The following is a 17,495-nucleotide window of genomic DNA, read 5'->3' on the forward strand; positions in this document are numbered from 1 at the left end:
TTCTAAAACGGGAGTACGTCTGACACCGTTGTATTATCTAATGATTTATCCCGTGTCACAAAAAGGTGGACTTTTTTATAATTACATAATTCCTAATTTGTTGACATCCTATGCCCAATGAAAAAAAGCCACTTGGCCATTACAATGATTTCCCCCGCATCTTTAAAATGCCTGGAATGTATGTCCAAAATCTACGGAACGTTTGACGAGTATCTAAGAGGAAAACTACCGGCACCTAAAGAGAGCAGCGAGTTGATTTTGAATAGGAAGGAATGTGCCAATCTATCTCCCTGAGCCCTCTCGTATAATTATACAAAATCGTTGTGCACTCTCTTGGCAGACTGTGCGCCCGAGAGATAAGTAAATAAACAGAGAATGCATTTATTTCATTATTTTTGCCTTACTTTCCCTGTTTCACTTCATCACCCTTACCCATAGTTTGGTGAAAGTTGACGTCTGTAGACATTCACGGAGCTCATCAGACCGCCGCCATAACGTGTCAGAGTAACGGAAATGGAGTGATTGAGAGTGTGTCAGATTTCCCGTTGGGGTCAAACGGTGCCATAAAAAATTAACCCGTAAAAACAAAGTTTTTCACTCTAAATCTTTTATATGCGTGGCGGCTAGAGTCCTCTCGTCCTCTGGCTTGAGATGGCTGCCACCTATGGGTCAGATGATTGTCTGCCAGCATTAAGCAATTGGTAATTAAATATTAAAAAAAAAATCCTTAACAGTGTAAAATTTAGGAAAACATTTTTCACGAAAATTAATTGTCACGCACAACGAGTCTGTGTGCAAAATGTCAGCTCGATTGGATCACGGGAAGTGGGTTAAAAAACGACCGAAAGATTTGCACGGTCGTAAGCAAGCAAGCAAGCGAACTTAATATAAAGGATTTAAAAAGCAGTCGTCTGCCATGCGCAGTGTTAATTGAATCGGCGATTTTCATTTCAGTGTTTAATGCTCGATAATCTGGAGATAACAACATTTCGTTAATCTCCGAGGCCAGACGACTAAAATGGTCAAATGTTTAGTGCACTCTTGGATATGAAAGATCGACTTGCGGAGTGCCCCATTCCTACCCCACTCTCATATTATCTGTTAAGCGAATCAGTGAATTAAATAAATTATCTTGTATACTCATTTAAACAATTTACTTTTTTGATCTTCCTCAGTCTGCTGCAGCCTCTTAACATCTTGATTGATTATACTGTGTTACAACATTATTATTTTGTCCCTGCGTAGTAGTAAGTGCTATTTCCTAATTGCTTAGGCCTCAAAAGTACAGAAAATAGTTATGGTGCCCCACAAACGTTACTTTTGTGACCAGGACAGTGATATTTTCAAATTTACCTATTTTCAATGAGAAAACGTGTGCATTTGTGTCATTCCTTCACATAAAGTCGTGGTCACAAAAGCAAAGTTTGTGGGGAATAATAGCCATTTTCTATACTTGTTAGGAATAAGCAATTAAAAAATAACACTACCCAGGGACAAAAATTGTGTTACATAGTGTTATCTTAGTCTACACCTTCATTGAGGGTCGATCGTCTGGGGATGTATGTTGAACTTCTTTCGCACCGTACGTAGCCAACGTTACTTATTTGAGGTGTTGGCTAAGGAAAACTAACTAAACACAAAGAGCAGTTCTCATGAAATTTGTTTTCAATCGAGATTTAAAAGTGCATAGCTCCAGTGGCTTCCTCATATTGGACGGAAGAGCATTCCAGATGGCCGCAGAAGCACATCTGAAAATGCGCGATGCAGTGACCATCTTTATTCGATGGTTAGTCAAAAGCCCCTGCGATAATGGTCTAGGCCTCGTCGGTCATGCATTGGTCTTTAATGGGTGTGTCTTTGTCATGGTTATGCTTGATGATTTTTGCCCACTTTTATTCATCGTTGTAACTCACACTTAAAAAAAAAAAACTGTCAACCGATATTTTCACAACTTTTGTATTCCCAACCCGCTTCTGCATCTTAATTGTTCCGTTCTGTAGTGACGCTGCCACGAGAGCGCTGTGCCGTTCATTCCGCGGGACTGGTGTTTGCGCTCATTCCATCATGTAATACAGTAGAACCCCTCTTAACGACCACCCCTGTTAACGTCTGATCGCTTAACGGCGGGCCTCCATTGAGCCAATGTGTTTGCTTACCAACCATTCCCCTGTTAACGACGGGCTTACGACGAGCACGCGACCTGCCAATTTCGGCCAATCGGCGAGCTCCAATGTGGTCTGACCAGGCCTCGGCCAATCAGCGACATCCATTCGTGAGCGTTGAGACATTGTTTGCATTCAGTGTCTGCTGCTCTTCGAAGTAGAAACATCACTTTTGAATTCTTGGTCGACTGTACTTCCTATGTATTTTCTATACTCGCTTAACGACCTCATCCCTTAACGACCGGGGTTCTACTGTATGCATGGTGTGAATTGCCCCCTGATGGTGGCGTCGTGTGCCGTGTGTTGGGGACAGGCCACGGGATGGGACCGGGCCCTGGCGGTGGCCGTGGCATGGGCCAGCCCACCCTGCTTATCGCCACCTCCCCCGCACCTCCGAGCACCAACAGCACAGCGGTGACCGTCGGGGGTAGGACAAGCTCAGGTGAGACGGGAATACAACTTTCGCGCTGGCGCCTACGACGGTACAACCGTCATCATCACCGTCGTCTTCATTAGGCTTGTAATGATGTGTCAATTCTTTGACTGATAATCCATTCTCATGTCGATGCTATGTGCGTTGAATCATGTGCATGAGATTGAGCTTTTTACGATTGTATACAAATGATTTTGGAAATGTAATATTTGCGATAATGGGGTGAACGAAACTGTAAGATGGCAATCGAATGACAATCCCCAATCATGACAGTTCATCATATCGCTAGGGGAGTGAATCATTTTCTGCCTAATCATCGTCAATAATAACCTTTTTTTAAATATAAATATCGTCATCAACATCCAGTATTCGCTGTTAATAATTAGCAGCATCGTCATTATCATTCATCGTATTGTTTATCATCATCATCATCACTCAAGGCACCTTTCACGATCACATTCCCAAGCGATAGGCACACTGCGGCATTGCCCTTTTTTTAAACGGTGGTGGTTTTCCTTTGGGCCTTAAAAACTGCGATGCTCCCATTTGAGCGATGGTTGACCAGGTGTCTTCAATTCCCACACAGTTTGGTGAACACACACGGTCCCTTTGTGTCGGTAATGCCTTTGTTTTGATTGCCCATGTGATTTATTTTGAACTCCCATTGTTTGCGTCTTGCTGTGTCTGTTCTGCAGTCACAGACAAAATATCTGGCAGGGAGAATTGTGCGGTTATTTTAGTTTCGACTTTTTCCATCCGATCATCACGGTTAATGCTACATGTCCACAACAAAGTTAATGAGCAACAATGAATGGCGAAGTAAAAAAAGGCAGGTTAAAGTGTACCTTTGTAGTGTAAATGTGTTCAAGATATAGCTTCAAGGTTTCAGTTTATGTTGCTTGTGTGTTATTTATATTATTTTTGTTAGATGTACTTGCATTCGTCTCATCCGAATTGCATGTAACGATTTAGTTTTTTGGCACCAAAATATAGATTTCAAGCCACGCCTAAACCAGTTTATCACGTGGCTTAGAAACTAATTTATAACGTCATAGTTTGCGCTTTGCCCAAAATCTCAGTTCTGCTTTGGCCTCGTAAGCACCGCCGATCTCGAATACCCTTCCTCGGCAGGGTCCAGCTGCACCGACACCCAAGCGGGCTCGTGCGTGCAGCCGACGCTGATCCGGCACCAGCCCCCGCGGAGCCGCCCCACCTCCATCACGACGGCGCCCGCCTCCCCGGCGCCGGCCCGCGTCATCGTCACGCAGCCCAACACCAAGTACACCTTCGAGATCACCGTGTCGCCCAACAAGCCGCCCGCCATCTCGCCCGGCGTCGCCTCCCCCACGTACGAGGGCATGGGCATCCTCGACCGGCTCGGCAACAGCAACGGGGGCGGTGGCGGCGCCGCCTCCGCCAGCGCCGCCGCCGACTCCTCCGCCCCCGCGCCGGCGTCGTCGACGTCGGCGCAACCGGGGGCCTCCGCGTCCGTGACGCAGCCCTCGTTGGCCGAAGCCGCGGCCCTGGGGATGGGGGGTGCGGCGGGGCTGGCGGGGGCTGGGCCGCCGCAGGCCGGAGCGACGAGCGTGGTGCCTGACTACCAGGGCAGGGAGAGCTATGGCTCCGACGACCAGGCCTACACCCAAGGTGCGTTTCGCGCCACCTTAGCCGCGTACAGCTGTCATTTAGTAGAACACGCAGCCGTAAGTGCAGCAGCCAGCTCTCCAGCTTGTAGATGACCCCAGTGAACTGACATTAAAACTGCTTTGGATGGGAAAAGTAAAACCTCATTTTGCTTTAGCTATTCCAACCTGGGCATAGCCCATAAGATTTTCATCGTTTTCTTTTGATCTAGGTAAAAGTTCATTGGTTGTACATGGCCTATCGTAAATGCATTTGATACCTGGTTTCTTCCAGCCAGTTTGAGCCGTTACTCGAGACTATACAGGGAAAATGAAGTGCTGTGACCGACAGCTGCAAACGGTATTGATGAGTGGGAGTCGGTGAAAGTGGAGTGAGAGGGCTTCTGAGAGCAACAAATAACCGTGATGGAAGAGAGATGGCAGATTGACAACAGAGTCAACAAAAGAGCGTGGATCACAGCAGATTCTTACAGCACTTCAATCATCAGCATCCTTCTTTCATTCGCAGTTAGTGCCCACCTTCTCGGCATCCCTTCATTCATTCTCCACTTGCTGTTGTCAAAGCTGAGAGAAATATACCAGGGCATTCGGCGCTGGCAGATCTGCAGTCGTCTTCCAGCGTAGCAGAGCAGCATAGCACAGGTTGTGCTTCCAAACACCGCGGTTACATAACGGCTCGTGTTTATTTAAGCGCTGTGGAAAATGAAGACACTATTAAAACATCGTGCAAAGTGCCTGCCAGTGGCGTGCTGAAGCCCCACCTTGTTATAGGAGCCCAGTCCATCCATAATGATGGGATGAGCAGCCAACAGAAGGCTCTTTCCGCTATTGACTCAAAAAGAGTGTCCTACCGATATCACAGGAATGGGGACGTATTTTGTCGTGTGGCCTATGAGGAGCAACTATTTAGAGATTCAGTTGTAAATGATGTAGCCATTTGAAACATCTTTGTCTGAGAGTTTGTGAAGTGCAGGTACACCCATCCTGGGCCTTCACATGTGTATATGGGATAGTGCCAAGTTAAACGGTCTTTGGTTTGGCGTGTGTCGTAGCTACAGTCACACAGGAGAGAGGGTTTTTTACATTTTCCGCTTGCATTAGGTATTCGCAGAATCTTCCACGGTTTGTATAGATCTGGTTAACCGCTGCCGGTTGTCTCAATAGAATATGGAAGCTGGGCAGTGTGGTGGTGGTGAGTTCACTGATGAGTCATGTGTTGTGGAAGCCGGGCAGTGTGGTGATGGTGGTGAGCTCACTGATGGGCCGTGTGTTGTGGAAGCCGGGGAATGTGGTGATGGTGGTGAGCTCACTGATGAGTCGTGTGTTGTGGAAGCCGAGCAGTGTGGTGGTGGTGAGCTCACTGATGAGTCATGTGTTGTGGAAGCCGGGTAGTGTGGTGATGGTGAGCTCACTGATGGGTCGTGTGTTGTGGAAGCCAGGCAGTGTGTTGTGGAAGCCAGGCAGTGTGGTGATGGTGAACTCAGTGATGGGCCGTGTGTTGTGGAAGCCGGGTAGTGTGGTGGTGGTGAGCTCACTGATGAGTCGTGTGTTGTGGAAGCCGGGCAGTGTAGTGGTGGTGAGCTCACTGATGGGCCGTGTGTTGTGGAAGCCGGGCAGTGTGGTGATGGTGAGCTCACTGATGAGTCATGTGTTGTGGAAGCCGGGCAGTGTGGTGGTGGTGAGCTCACTGATGAGTCATGTGTTGTGGAAGCCGGGCAGTGTGGTGATGGTGAGCTCACTGATGGGCCGTGTGTTGTGGAAGCCGGGCAGTGTAGTGGTGGTGAGCTCACTGATGGGCCGTGTGTTGTGGAAGCCGGGCAGTGTGGTGATGGTGAGCTCACTGATGGGGCTTGTGGTGTGGAAGCCGGGTAGTGTGGTGGTGGTGAGCTCACTGATGAGTCGTGTGTTGTGGAAGCCGGGTAGTGTGGTAATGGTGAACTCACTGATGAGTCGTGTATTGTGGAAGCCGGGTAGTGTGGTGGTGGGCTGGCTGATCAGCTGTTGGGCACGTTGCCTGAAGCCCACGAGATGGTCTACACCGTTTCGATGCTGAAATTCGCGTCACGCAGAGTTTGCGCCAAGTGTTTCCAAAACAGCTTCAGAACATGGGGACAGTGAGGCATGAGGATGCCGTCACAAAGCACTGTTAGTGGACGATGTTGTTCGTGGAGACTAGGCATGCGACATTGCTTCTGCTCATGATAAATACATCAATCCATGCTTCGAAGAATGTATTTTATTTTATTTGCTTATGCTGTCTTACTAATAGGGTTTTTTCCCTTTTTTCTGGCAACAAAACTGACACCTTTTGCAAGGAATCATGTTTACATTAACCACAATACTTGCAGTCAAATGCAAACAAAAAACAATACTCTGATAATTTATGCATTGTCCTTGAAACTGATTGGTCCACACCAGAGACAGCTTTCTTTAGAGCCTAGTCTCATATAGTGTTCGACCAGATGACGCCAAAAGTGTGATTTCAGCAACTGTTATAGGTGTTGCACTCACCATGTTGTAGGTAAAAAAGAATGGATTATTGAATAGGTTCATGACTCCGAATCGTGAAGATTCACTGAAAAAATGTAGGGGTGTGGTGGGAGCGCTACAAACCCGGCGACCCGAGTTCATTTTCCTGCTCCCGGCCAACACCAGCGATGATTATCTTCACCAGTCCTGAGCCACCCCTTGGTCGACTCTCGTTCAAATGAGTGCCTGTGTGCGCTCTGTAAACATCGTCACCGGGGAGACAAAGGCGGCCGGGCGTGGTGCTGACGACCCACCCCCTCGTATACCCGTGCCGGAACTTCATAGGTGCTCGCAAACAGCACGTGCCCCAAAAATAAGAATCTGTTGAGGCTCTGAGGGACTGTGTGGTGGTGGTGTTATCTTGGTGAGGTCTGGGACTTTATTGTTGTTGTTTTTGCTGCCTTGCCCAATCTTGATAAATCCAACTCATAGAATTAGCTAGTTGGGTGTTTATTTCTATTTAGTGACTTGCATACAATTTTCTCTATTTTTACACTCCTATTTTTTTTTATTGTTTGCTGTTGGAATTTTCTAACCCGCCCCATGCTGAACATTTGTGGGAAAAAGAGCCTCTCGCTCATCGGAGTCCCCCTCATCCGGTCTAAATAAAGATTCCGATTGCTGATTCTGAATCTTTTTTTGTCCTCCGTGCGCATGCCCACATCCCCCAACGCCTGCACGTCTGGCAGCGCTGATGCTGCACCAGCGGATGCGCATGGATCGGCTGCAAGAGGCGCTGGGGGTGGAGCGCGGCTCGCTCGAGACGCTCAAGGCCGAGGTGAACGAGATGGAGAATGTGCTCAACCAGCGGCGCTTGCGGCGCGCCAGCTCCTCCATGCACACGCCTTCCGTGAGTGATCGCCCTCCTCCCACCAGCTCGTTCACCCCCCTGCATCCCTGTCTAAACTTGATTTTTTGTAACAGGTAAGGCCCATTGGAACCTCATTTGCCAAAAGAAAAAATATGATAATTGTTTTTTTACCCTTTTATCTGGCAACAAAACTGACACCTTTTTTTACAAGGAGTCATGTTTGCATTGACTACAATACCTGCAGTCGTAATGCAAACAAAAAACATAACTCTGATAATGTATGCACTGTCCTTGAAGTTGATTGGTTGATCAGATGACGCCAAAAGGCGCCTGGTCCAACACCATATGAGACTAGGCTCTAAGGAAAGCTGTCTCGGGTGTGGACCAATCAACTTCAAGGACAGTGCATACATTATCAGAGTTATGTTTTTTGTTTGCATTACGACTGCAGGTATTGTGGTCTATTCAAACATGACTCCTTGTAAAAAAAAGGTGTCAGCTTTGTTGCCAGATAAAAGGGTAAAAACCCAATTATCAGGTAAGGCCCACTTGAGCCACGGAACTCTTTTTTTCGCAAGCGACCTGTCCATCGCAAATGATGGCCGCAGAAAAGTATAAAAGCGAAATACTGTAGACGCATGTTGATTCTAAATGTGGAGGGGATAAACCGGAGGACCCGGAGAAAATTCCACACGGCCACGGGGAGAACATGCAAACTGCAAATATACAGCAGGCGTCAGGGTCAGGATCGAACCCATGCCCTTCTCCATACCAGGCGACGGAGATAACATCTCTCCACCGTGGCGCCTCTCGCCACCGTCAAACCACAAACGAAACCGATCCGTCGCGCTAATCAAGCCCCCGCGTAGAGCGCCAAGTCTCTTACAATCACCCGCATCCATTGCGACGGACGCCACGACACTGCGCACACCGGAGCTGCCTGGCAATCGGACGCTCCGTTCAAAAATATAAATACAACAATGGCCACTTGGAATTAATATGTGGATGGTCGATACTAATCATCCGTAATTAGCTAGCCAAAGCTCGGGCCCCACCTTTAAACACAACACGGTGCCAACGCATCCTTTTAGCAGAGCACCTGTCTGGCCACACCGCTCCCTGCACTTGGCAGGACATCCTGGACATGGGGAGTGGTGGGGGGGAGGTTCGGGTTAGGGATGGGCTAAGGGGAATAATTGTGGAGGGGGATGGGAAGGGGGGTGGTGGTGGTGGTGAAGAAAGGAAGGAAGAGAGAGGGAGGGAGGGAGGGCAGCAGCTGTGTGTGCTCTTAGGCAGTGCTCCTCAAACCGCTCGCGTTTAAACGGCCACGGTCTCTGAGGCCCAATTACAGGAAAGGCAAAGGCTGATGCACATGACCATTCACTACCTGCCGATCACCAGTCGGTGCAATCGGAACTGTGCGTTCTGTACTAAAATATCCAATGACCCTATTTAAGGATTCAATTACCCTATATTTATAGTACTCCTTTCACTCTCTCACAGTATATATTCAGCCCACTCCCATAGTGTCTAATATTGTTCAATAATTACTGCTGAATACACATTAGGTTTACACCAGTAATCAAGTGCTTTGGAGACAATGGTTTGTAGGTCACATTGGTTTGTGAAATTTACACACAGACAAATATTAAGGTTACCTATATACCCTTAAACAGACTTTTGGGGCAGGTGCTGTTAACGAGAACCTTGTAAGGCGAGAAACGGCACACGGGGGAGCTAGCAGAGAAATCGACACAGAGTTAAGTGTGACATGAGTAGCAGCATGCGAGGATGAAGACCCCACCCGGACACCGTATCCCCGTCTCCCGGATACACAAATGGAGGTGGGGGGGGGGGGGGGCGTGTCACGGTGCCGCTCCTGCAATGTTTCGGTAAACTCAGCGGTGCCGGAGTGCAGCGGGTGGCAAGGGTCGAGATGTTGGAGCCTCTTCCAGGGTAGGCAGGAGCGCCACCACCACCACAATTTAAAAACTTTCAGACAGTAGTAAGGAATGGTGATGGACTTTATATACGAAAGTCTCAACGAAGTCTAAATATTCTTGGTTTTTTCGGTAAAGTCACGTAGAAGGGAAACAATAAAATAATAAAAAATAAAAATATATTTATTGTTTCATAAAAATATGAAACGTAAAAATATGAAACAATAAATACATTTATTTCTTATTATTTTATTGTTTCCCTTCTACATGCCTTTACCGAAAGAACCAAGAATATGAATCCCTGCAGTCACGAAAGCTTTAAATAGAAGTCTAAATAATATACTTGGAGGGTCCTGCATTGGGCAAACACTGGGTACCTCGAGAAATCCCCCGCACGTAAGGAGACCTCGTACTCAGTTATCTGTACAGACAGATTCAAGAATCATGTTTCTGTACTGCCATCTTCTAGTCACATCAGCTCAGAAAACTTGAGAATTTCACATCTGTTTGATTAACCAACCCATTCCTCCAAAGCGTAGGATCATAGGCTTGCCCCGTGTGTTGGTGTTATTGACATCGCCGCTGGCGTCTTTACGCCGAGAGCTTTTGAGCGACGATCGCATTCTTCCCTCTGTGCTGCAGCTGGATGACATGAGCAAACTGCGGCAGAAGAACCGCCAGCTGCAGATCGATATCGACTGCATGACCAAGGAGTTCGACCTCTGCCAGGCGAGGGGTGAGCAAGTGCCTCTTAGTAGCACTGCGATCTCTCAGCTGCTCGATCTGCCCCCCCCCCCCCTGCCCCACACATGACCCCCGACCTTCCCCCGACCCTCCACATGCATCACAGACACAGTGATGATTGCAATTGAAACCACCACGAGAATCGCCACCGTGCTTCATTGCAACGTACTTTTTACGTTTGTTCGTTCGTTCTTTGTCACAGGAAAGAACTTTAACCCGGATACCACCTTGAGTTTTTACAAGAACCTGGGCTACCAGGGGCAGGTCGGACCTGTCCCTCCCAAAGCCTCCACTCAAGGTGAGTTGCTCGCTCACACAGCCGATGCTCACCAGAGGTCACTTCCGTAGCTGGCAAGCAAATCAATAAAGGGGCTTTTCTCACGGCGGCTGTCGACACGCTCCGTTTTTATTAGATATAAGCGGCCCTCGAGGGCCTCCATTGGAGAAGTGAGGATGGGGTAGTCTGTGAAACACCGGGCTTTACCATAATTGGCCAAAGCCCATTTTTAAGTTGTCTTGAATAAAAACTGATGTAGCAATAGGGGCTTTTACCATGCCCACATGGCCACACCGGACCCAGAGAAACCCTCCACAATTTTGCTCATCCGTCATTCCACACACACCGGAACCGGGCATCTGTCGACCCCCATGTGAGGGATTGTCCGGCACCAATTTGGTTTTCAAGTAGCCGTGCGGCAGTGGACTTTGGGTGAAGGGAGACAACTCGCAAAAACTCAAAACATTTTTAAGCGCGTCGGTACGAAGGCCGTGTGTTCCGTGCTGTTGGACGTGGATTTGAAGCTACGTTCACGAGAAAAGTCGTCAGGTGGTTTGTCTCAGCGCTCCAGTCATGGTGCGGCATTGGCCATTCGATTAACATTCATGGGAGCGACATCGGAGTGATTTTACTTTGTTTATGTTATAAAAAATTCGCACCGTACGTAGCCAACCGTGATAATTGGAGGTGCGCGGCGGAAGGACAACGAACTAAACACAAAAAGAAGTTCTAAAGAAATGAGTTTTCAGTCCAGCTTTTAAAGGGCATAGCTCCAGTGGCTTCCTAAAAACGCCGCACGATGAGGTGACCGTCTTTGCATCGACGTTTATCCAAAAGCCACTGCTTAGGATGACCAGAGTTTATGCTCCTTGACGAGATCGGCAAGGTATTGTGGTTTATTTGTGGAAAGCACTCTGTGTGTAATGAGTGCGACCTTAAGAGAGCGCCGAGATGATGCATCTGATCCTGGTTTTTACTGTCTCTTTGCTGCGTGTTTGTGTTGTGCCGTGTCTTGTTTGGCATTTCACTTCATGTTCGGGGAACTTCTTCAAGGGGAGAGGGAGGTGTGGGTCTTCAGTAACATTCATTTCCTGGAGAGGTTTCCAACACGTGGAGCAAAACGTCAGACATCATTTCGAGCGGGACACAGCGCAACCCCAAAACACATCGGCGTGCTAAACAACACAACCGCGCATACCTGCACAGCGGTGGTTTAATTGCTCATTGTGAAAACATCAGACTATTTTAGGACAGCCATAGTGAACGTAACCGCGAACGCAAGAGTCGATGGATTTTTGTGTTCCTCGTTCTTTAAGCGTCCAGATGGAAACGATGAGTGTCCACCGGCGCTGACGTTTAATGTGCAGCGAGCGTAACATTCGGGGGATGTGTTGCTCTTTCATTTTATTCGGGTCACACAAATGCAAAATCTCCCTTCTCACTTGCGCCTGGCCTCCTTCCTGCTTTTGTCCCGTAGGAAATAGCTTTTTATTTTCTTTCCCCTCGGCTTCAGCTTAAGCATGCGCCTGCTTTTATCTTGCTGTTCTGATCCATCCATCTGCTTTCCCCTTTCCGTCCGCCTACCTCCCGCCCGCCCTCCCTCCTTCCCTCCCTCCCTCCCTGCCCCATTTACCTCCCCACCTTCCCCCCCCCGTCTGAACCGCAGACTCCCTGAGCACTCTAGAGAGGAAAGCTCGAAAGATCAGTGTCACCGCAAAACTTAAGGGTGCACAAACGCCTGACTCTCTGGTCATTAAAGCGGAGGGTGGGTCCGCATGGCTGCTGCACCCACCACGCTTGCACGCCCCCCCCCCCCCCCCCCCCCCGAGTGTCTTGGCATCGGGCGGCTTGATTGGTGCTCGGTTGACGCACGAATTGGTTAAACTGTCGAGCTCACGATGCCACCCACCGACGCACGCACGATCTAAGAGCCCCGGACAACCCAGCGTAGCCACGTTGCACTTATCACAGCCGAGTTGATGTCCTCTGCTTTGCTGCGTGTGTAATGCGCAGCTGACAATGCTTCTAGGATCTCCAAGGTGGCGAGATGTTAACTCTCCCGCCTGGTGTGCAGGAGGAGGCCGTGCGTTCGACGCCGATCCTGACGCCTGTATATTTGGAGTTTGCATGTCTCTCCCCGTGGTCGCGTGGATTTTTCTCCGGGTCCTCGGGTTTTTCGCTCCACATTTAGAATCAACATCACGCGTTTAGAGTGTTTGGCTGATATTAATTTCCACGTGATGAACCACATCATTGAGCTGTCATTTGTGGCTGGGTCACTTCTGAAAAAGGGTTATACTGCCCAGTGGGCCTTACCTGGTACAATAAAAAATAGTAGCAGCTTATTAATCAGTTGGTGTGTCGTCCTTGACGCTGTCGGTGTTACGACCGCTGAGCATGGCGATGAGGTGTAAAATAATGAGGAAGCGACGTGAGCGTTGTTTTTAGAACCCTTGTTATCACCTGCTGCTCTGAACGTACAAGGGGGGGTGGGTTACTTTTATTCACGGTTGAAAACGATCAATGGAAGAAAAAAAACTTGGTCTCTGTTTTCTTTAAATGAGTTTGCGTCGTTGGTTTCTCTTGCAATGCGATTGGCATCGGTGGAGGATGTGGTTAATGAAACGTATTGGGCGAGCGTACAGAGAAGTCTATTTAGTTTAATCCGTATTTAATTGTCCGACAGTGCTCGACTTATTGTTTCACGTTGCCATTGGTTCCGCTTTCTTTCTTGCAACTTTAATGCAGTCTTCACCTTACTCAAATTGGTCTTTGAGTAACTCTAACCTCGCTTGCACCTGCAGAGTACGTAAAAAAACACTGAAATACTCACTGCCCATCCTACTGTTCTCCGGTACTCTTATTAACCAACAGCAACAAGGATGCATTCTTCCACATGGGCACGTAACGAATGAACCCCCCATTCCCCCCCCAAAAAATTTGATGACTTATCACGATGCGGGATTATAATTTTAATACATAGTTGAATTGCGTATTTGTAAATGAAGGCACAATTGTTTGTTTTGACCCATACAAATGTGTACCTTTTGTGTTGCTTGTGTTTTCAGTCTCGTTTGTTTCATCTCGTCTGTAGAATCTCGTGTTTATCCTTGTCTCTACTCTCGTTTGTTCTGTCTCGTCTGTACTGTCTCGCGTGCACTGTGCCGATGGTGCTGGCTTGTTGCACCTTCATGCTATTTGAATGAACCAAAATGAACGGGCTTTTAATGCTTTATTTTGAGTTGATTACAATTCCCACCTGATGACGGACGCTTGTGTTGCGCCCAAAATGTCGTCATTTATTTTATTTTATACCTACGTGACTTTACCGAAATAACCAAAGAGTATTGACTCAATGTTTAACATTTGCCAACCTTAATCGAGGAACGATTTTCACGTGCAGCACAGCAACAAGACTCGGCGCGGGGAGGCACGCATTATCACCACTGCTGTGCTACGCGCCACGCAGACCGCGTTTCACAGCGCCCCCCGTGCGCGCGTGCGCGTGCACCCCCTTGTCCCCCGTACTCAGACCATCGCGAGACGGACCGGCCGGCGGGGTCTGCGGCTCGCGACGAGGAGGAGGAGGAGGGCTCAGCCTGGAGCTGCATAACGTGCACCTTCCTCAACCACCCCGCACTCAACCACTGCGAGGAGTGCGACATGCCGCGCCACTACTGACCGCCCGCCACCGAGCCCGCCCCGCGGGAGCACGCGTGGCGGGGTGACGCGTGGAGCGATCGGAGGTGCGAGCGGCGGCACGAACGGCGGGGAGAAGGCCCAGGGCTTTCCTCGCCTGCGGGCAAGACCCGGCCGCGACGCGCGTCGGGAACCCGGCGATTCGATGCGGAAGATCGCGCGCCGGTGGAGCGTCTCGCCGTGTGCGGCGCCGTCAAGAAGGGGACGCGTTGACGAGAAGCGTGGGAGAAGCGCGGTCGAAGCCGGAGGCCTCGCAAGTGACTCCTTGCGCGACGGAGACTCAGGAGCCGGCGGTGGCCGAGCGCCACGGCAGCCCCCCCCCCCCCCCCCCGCGGCGCCAGCGCTGCGCCCCGAAGCGCAAAAAGCTTTTGTTTTTTTTGTGTTAAATAATAAATTGCATACGATTTACCGAAAAAGAGACTTTGATTGAAAAAAAATAAAGTGAGAGAGAATTTTGGTTAGAGTTGAGCACTTGATGTAAAAATGCAAGCGTTGTTTTTTTTTCTCCTTCCTTCCTCCCCACGCGTGCAGATGTTGAAGTTGAAGCGGCGAGTGCACACGGTTTCGGCATTAAGACCTTTCGGGGGTGAACGAAACGAACGAGAAGTGTCGCGTTTGGAGTAACGAATGGACAATTGCAATCCGTGGTTAAGTGTGGGACGCAAATAGCTTGACGCTGCTGCCACCTCATGAATCTTTCAGTGCTGCATTACTTATGATTTGAATTTATTGTAATAAGAATAAGGGGGTCAAGACAGTTGCAAGATTATAATTATAATGCCGTTGGGGGGGGGTTTTCTGTCATATTAAGCACGGATTACAGACTGTATTGTTAACAGTTAACAGAAGGGTACTGGAATTATTCTTTAAGCACTGAGATTTTGGTTTTAAAATCTTTTATATGATCACCACGTGGCCTCTTTTTTAAAAATGAACAAGTGGATGCAATCATTGACGTGATCAAGCCAAGTCTGGCTCGGTACTTTAATTTTTTTTTCAACGAAATGCTGGATTTTGCCATAGGAGTTGGCTGGCAGACATATAAAACCATGAAATATAAAATAAAAATGAATAGCGAGGTGGGGTTTGGGCCGCATTTTAATGTATTAAAAAGTGTTGAATAATGAATAATCAAAAAGTTTTCATTAAGTTAATTTTTTTGCAATTAAAAAACGTACAAAGTATATTAATAATGAATAATAGTAATAATGGTAATGTTTGAATCCAACCTTCACCACATGAACACACAGGCTCATTGCAAATCTCGGTAGCGATGGTTCGGATGTCCGGTCTGCATCTGCGCAGTGCGTGACTGATGTCTGCTTCCCAGTCAACTCGGGTTTTTTTTATTTGTCGAGGAGTCGAAGCCACCACCTATTTACCCCCCCCCCCTCTTCCCCAATAAGTGCCTACAAAGCAAGTTGTGTTCCGGCTCGGGCTTGTCCACGGTTTAAACCCAGTAGAGAACGGTGAGTAGACCAGCAAGGCACTTGGGCAGATGAGACATTGCAGTCTATGCGGTGTGACTCGTTGTGATGTGGGCTTGTTATGCAGGGTATTCAGGCCCTTTATTCACCCACACCACCCTTCCCCATACCCTCACACGTGGGTTGGATCATGCTGCCGGGCACTGCTCTCTTGTGAATTCTTTTGGCTGCAGGTAGCAACGGCAATGTATTGACGAGGGGTTTAAATCACAACTCTTCGTTTGCTGCTGAGAGAATAAATGCCAAAACGTCTCTAGCGATGACTTAGACATTTTAAAATGTACATTGTAGCATTAATTTAAAACACATGCCCTGCATGAAATTGAGCCATAATCCACTTAATCCATTGTTAATTCTAAATGATACTTCAAATGGGTGTGAATCGACTGGCGCACAGAGGACAGCCTACATTGCAAATGGAGCACAATTGCCTGGATTGCCAATGGATCAGTGGTTTTGTTCCACAGTGCAGCTGGATGTAAAAGTTCGTTTACCGTAAGCCTTAGGAGCTGCACTGAACTCAACAGAGCTGAAGGTGAGCATGGCCTTGCAGGCTCACGCCCTTGTTCTGTGTGCAGTGGCGGTTTCAACTGGTGCTCGCAATTCCTAAAACAGGGCCCTCTGCCTCAGTAAAAAAAAATAATTCCCAGTGAAAATACTTGAAACGGAGCCATTTTTTTCCATATATATAATGAGTTTAGACTTTTAAGTCGACAGAGGGCAGTGCAGTAACATCCTTTGTACTTATATTATGCTCTTAACATCTGTTGCTTCCTGCCTTCTCGAATTGACAAGCGTGGTGAAGTATGGTCACTGCCCGCACTGATTGGGGGAGGCACTCGTTCAGCGGTAGATCGATTTAAGGGGCTGTTGTGCACATTTTAAACAGAAGAGAAACGCAATAAGCCTTGCTGGCATTCGAAGGGTGTTTTATTTTTATTGCTTGGCCTCGCCATCAAAGCGTTGTTTTGGGGAGATAAAAAAAATGAAAGCGTCAGATGAGCCCTTGCCTTGTTGTGCAACATTTCTCCAGGAATAAACGTGGCCGAGTGTTTCACTTGGCCTGTGTAGACAGCTCCCTGGCCATCCCTGCAACGTCCTACGTCAAGTCACTCCCAAGTAGCTCCTCGTGAGGCTTGAGTTGCTCATTGAGCCCAACCTGTTGACTCTCCGAAGATTCCAACCTCATTCATCGTTGCCTCAATACCAAGTTCGCCCTCGCCCCCAATATACGTACACAGTTTAAATGGCATTTTGGTAAGAGAGGCAAGTTCGACACATCTTACCTACAAGAAGCAAACCAAGAAGTCACACGCGTTCCCCTGTTTGTGCGCCGGTGTTTTGCCTTCCACTTTTATCAATCGCCCGTTGCGTGAAATGTGCATTATTTTATCAAATTTATGTGCGACTGGGGAAGATTGATGAACGTGGAATGCTCCACCGTAATGGGGGTTGGGGGGGGGGCGTTAAGGATGCGCTGGCTTACGGTTCCAGAGCACAGCATTTGCTGGACTGAACGAAGCTTCCCCCCCCTCCTCCCAATCGCTTTGGTGTCTTCATGTGTCTTATTTACTCGGAACATGTGAAAATATAGCAATACAAAAAAAAAATGCCTGTACATTGTCGTAAAAAAAATACGTACATCGTTTGGAGCATGCGTTTATTTTAAATTTATTAATTTTTTTTCGCCTGTATAGTTTCTTGTGTAAAAAAAATTAAATTCATTTAATGTATGAGACAGCCTTGGTGTGTACGTGTACTGTGCATGCT

At 48.0% G+C, this 17,495-nt stretch overlaps 1 protein-coding gene across 4 annotated transcripts in view; it reads left to right on the plus strand.

The window, feature by feature from the left end:
- TAB2 (TGF-beta activated kinase 1 (MAP3K7) binding protein 2) overlaps positions 1 to 17,458 on the plus strand; it is a 65,171-nt gene extending 47,713 nt beyond the window's left edge. For all 4 annotated transcript variants that reach the window (XM_061567585.1, XM_061567575.1, XM_061567594.1 and 1 more), the window contains 6 exons: positions 2,476 to 2,604; positions 3,727 to 4,242; positions 7,457 to 7,617; positions 10,161 to 10,254; positions 10,465 to 10,560; positions 14,072 to 17,458. In XM_061567585.1, coding sequence (XP_061423569.1) covers positions 2,476 to 2,604; positions 3,727 to 4,242; positions 7,457 to 7,617; positions 10,161 to 10,254; positions 10,465 to 10,560; positions 14,072 to 14,220 — 1,145 coding nt within the window. In that variant the 3' untranslated portion in view covers positions 14,221 to 17,458. The remainder of the gene's footprint in view (positions 1 to 2,475; positions 2,605 to 3,726; positions 4,243 to 7,456; positions 7,618 to 10,160; positions 10,255 to 10,464; positions 10,561 to 14,071) is intronic.
- The last annotated feature ends 37 nt before the right edge of the window (positions 17,459 to 17,495 follow it).

The sequence above is a fragment of the Lethenteron reissneri genome, chromosome 5, assembly GCF_015708825.2.
Source record: "Lethenteron reissneri isolate LAM-NWPU_2019-01 chromosome 5, ASM1570882v1, whole genome shotgun sequence".
Lineage (NCBI taxonomy): Eukaryota > Metazoa > Chordata > Hyperoartia > Petromyzontiformes > Petromyzontidae > Lethenteron > Lethenteron reissneri.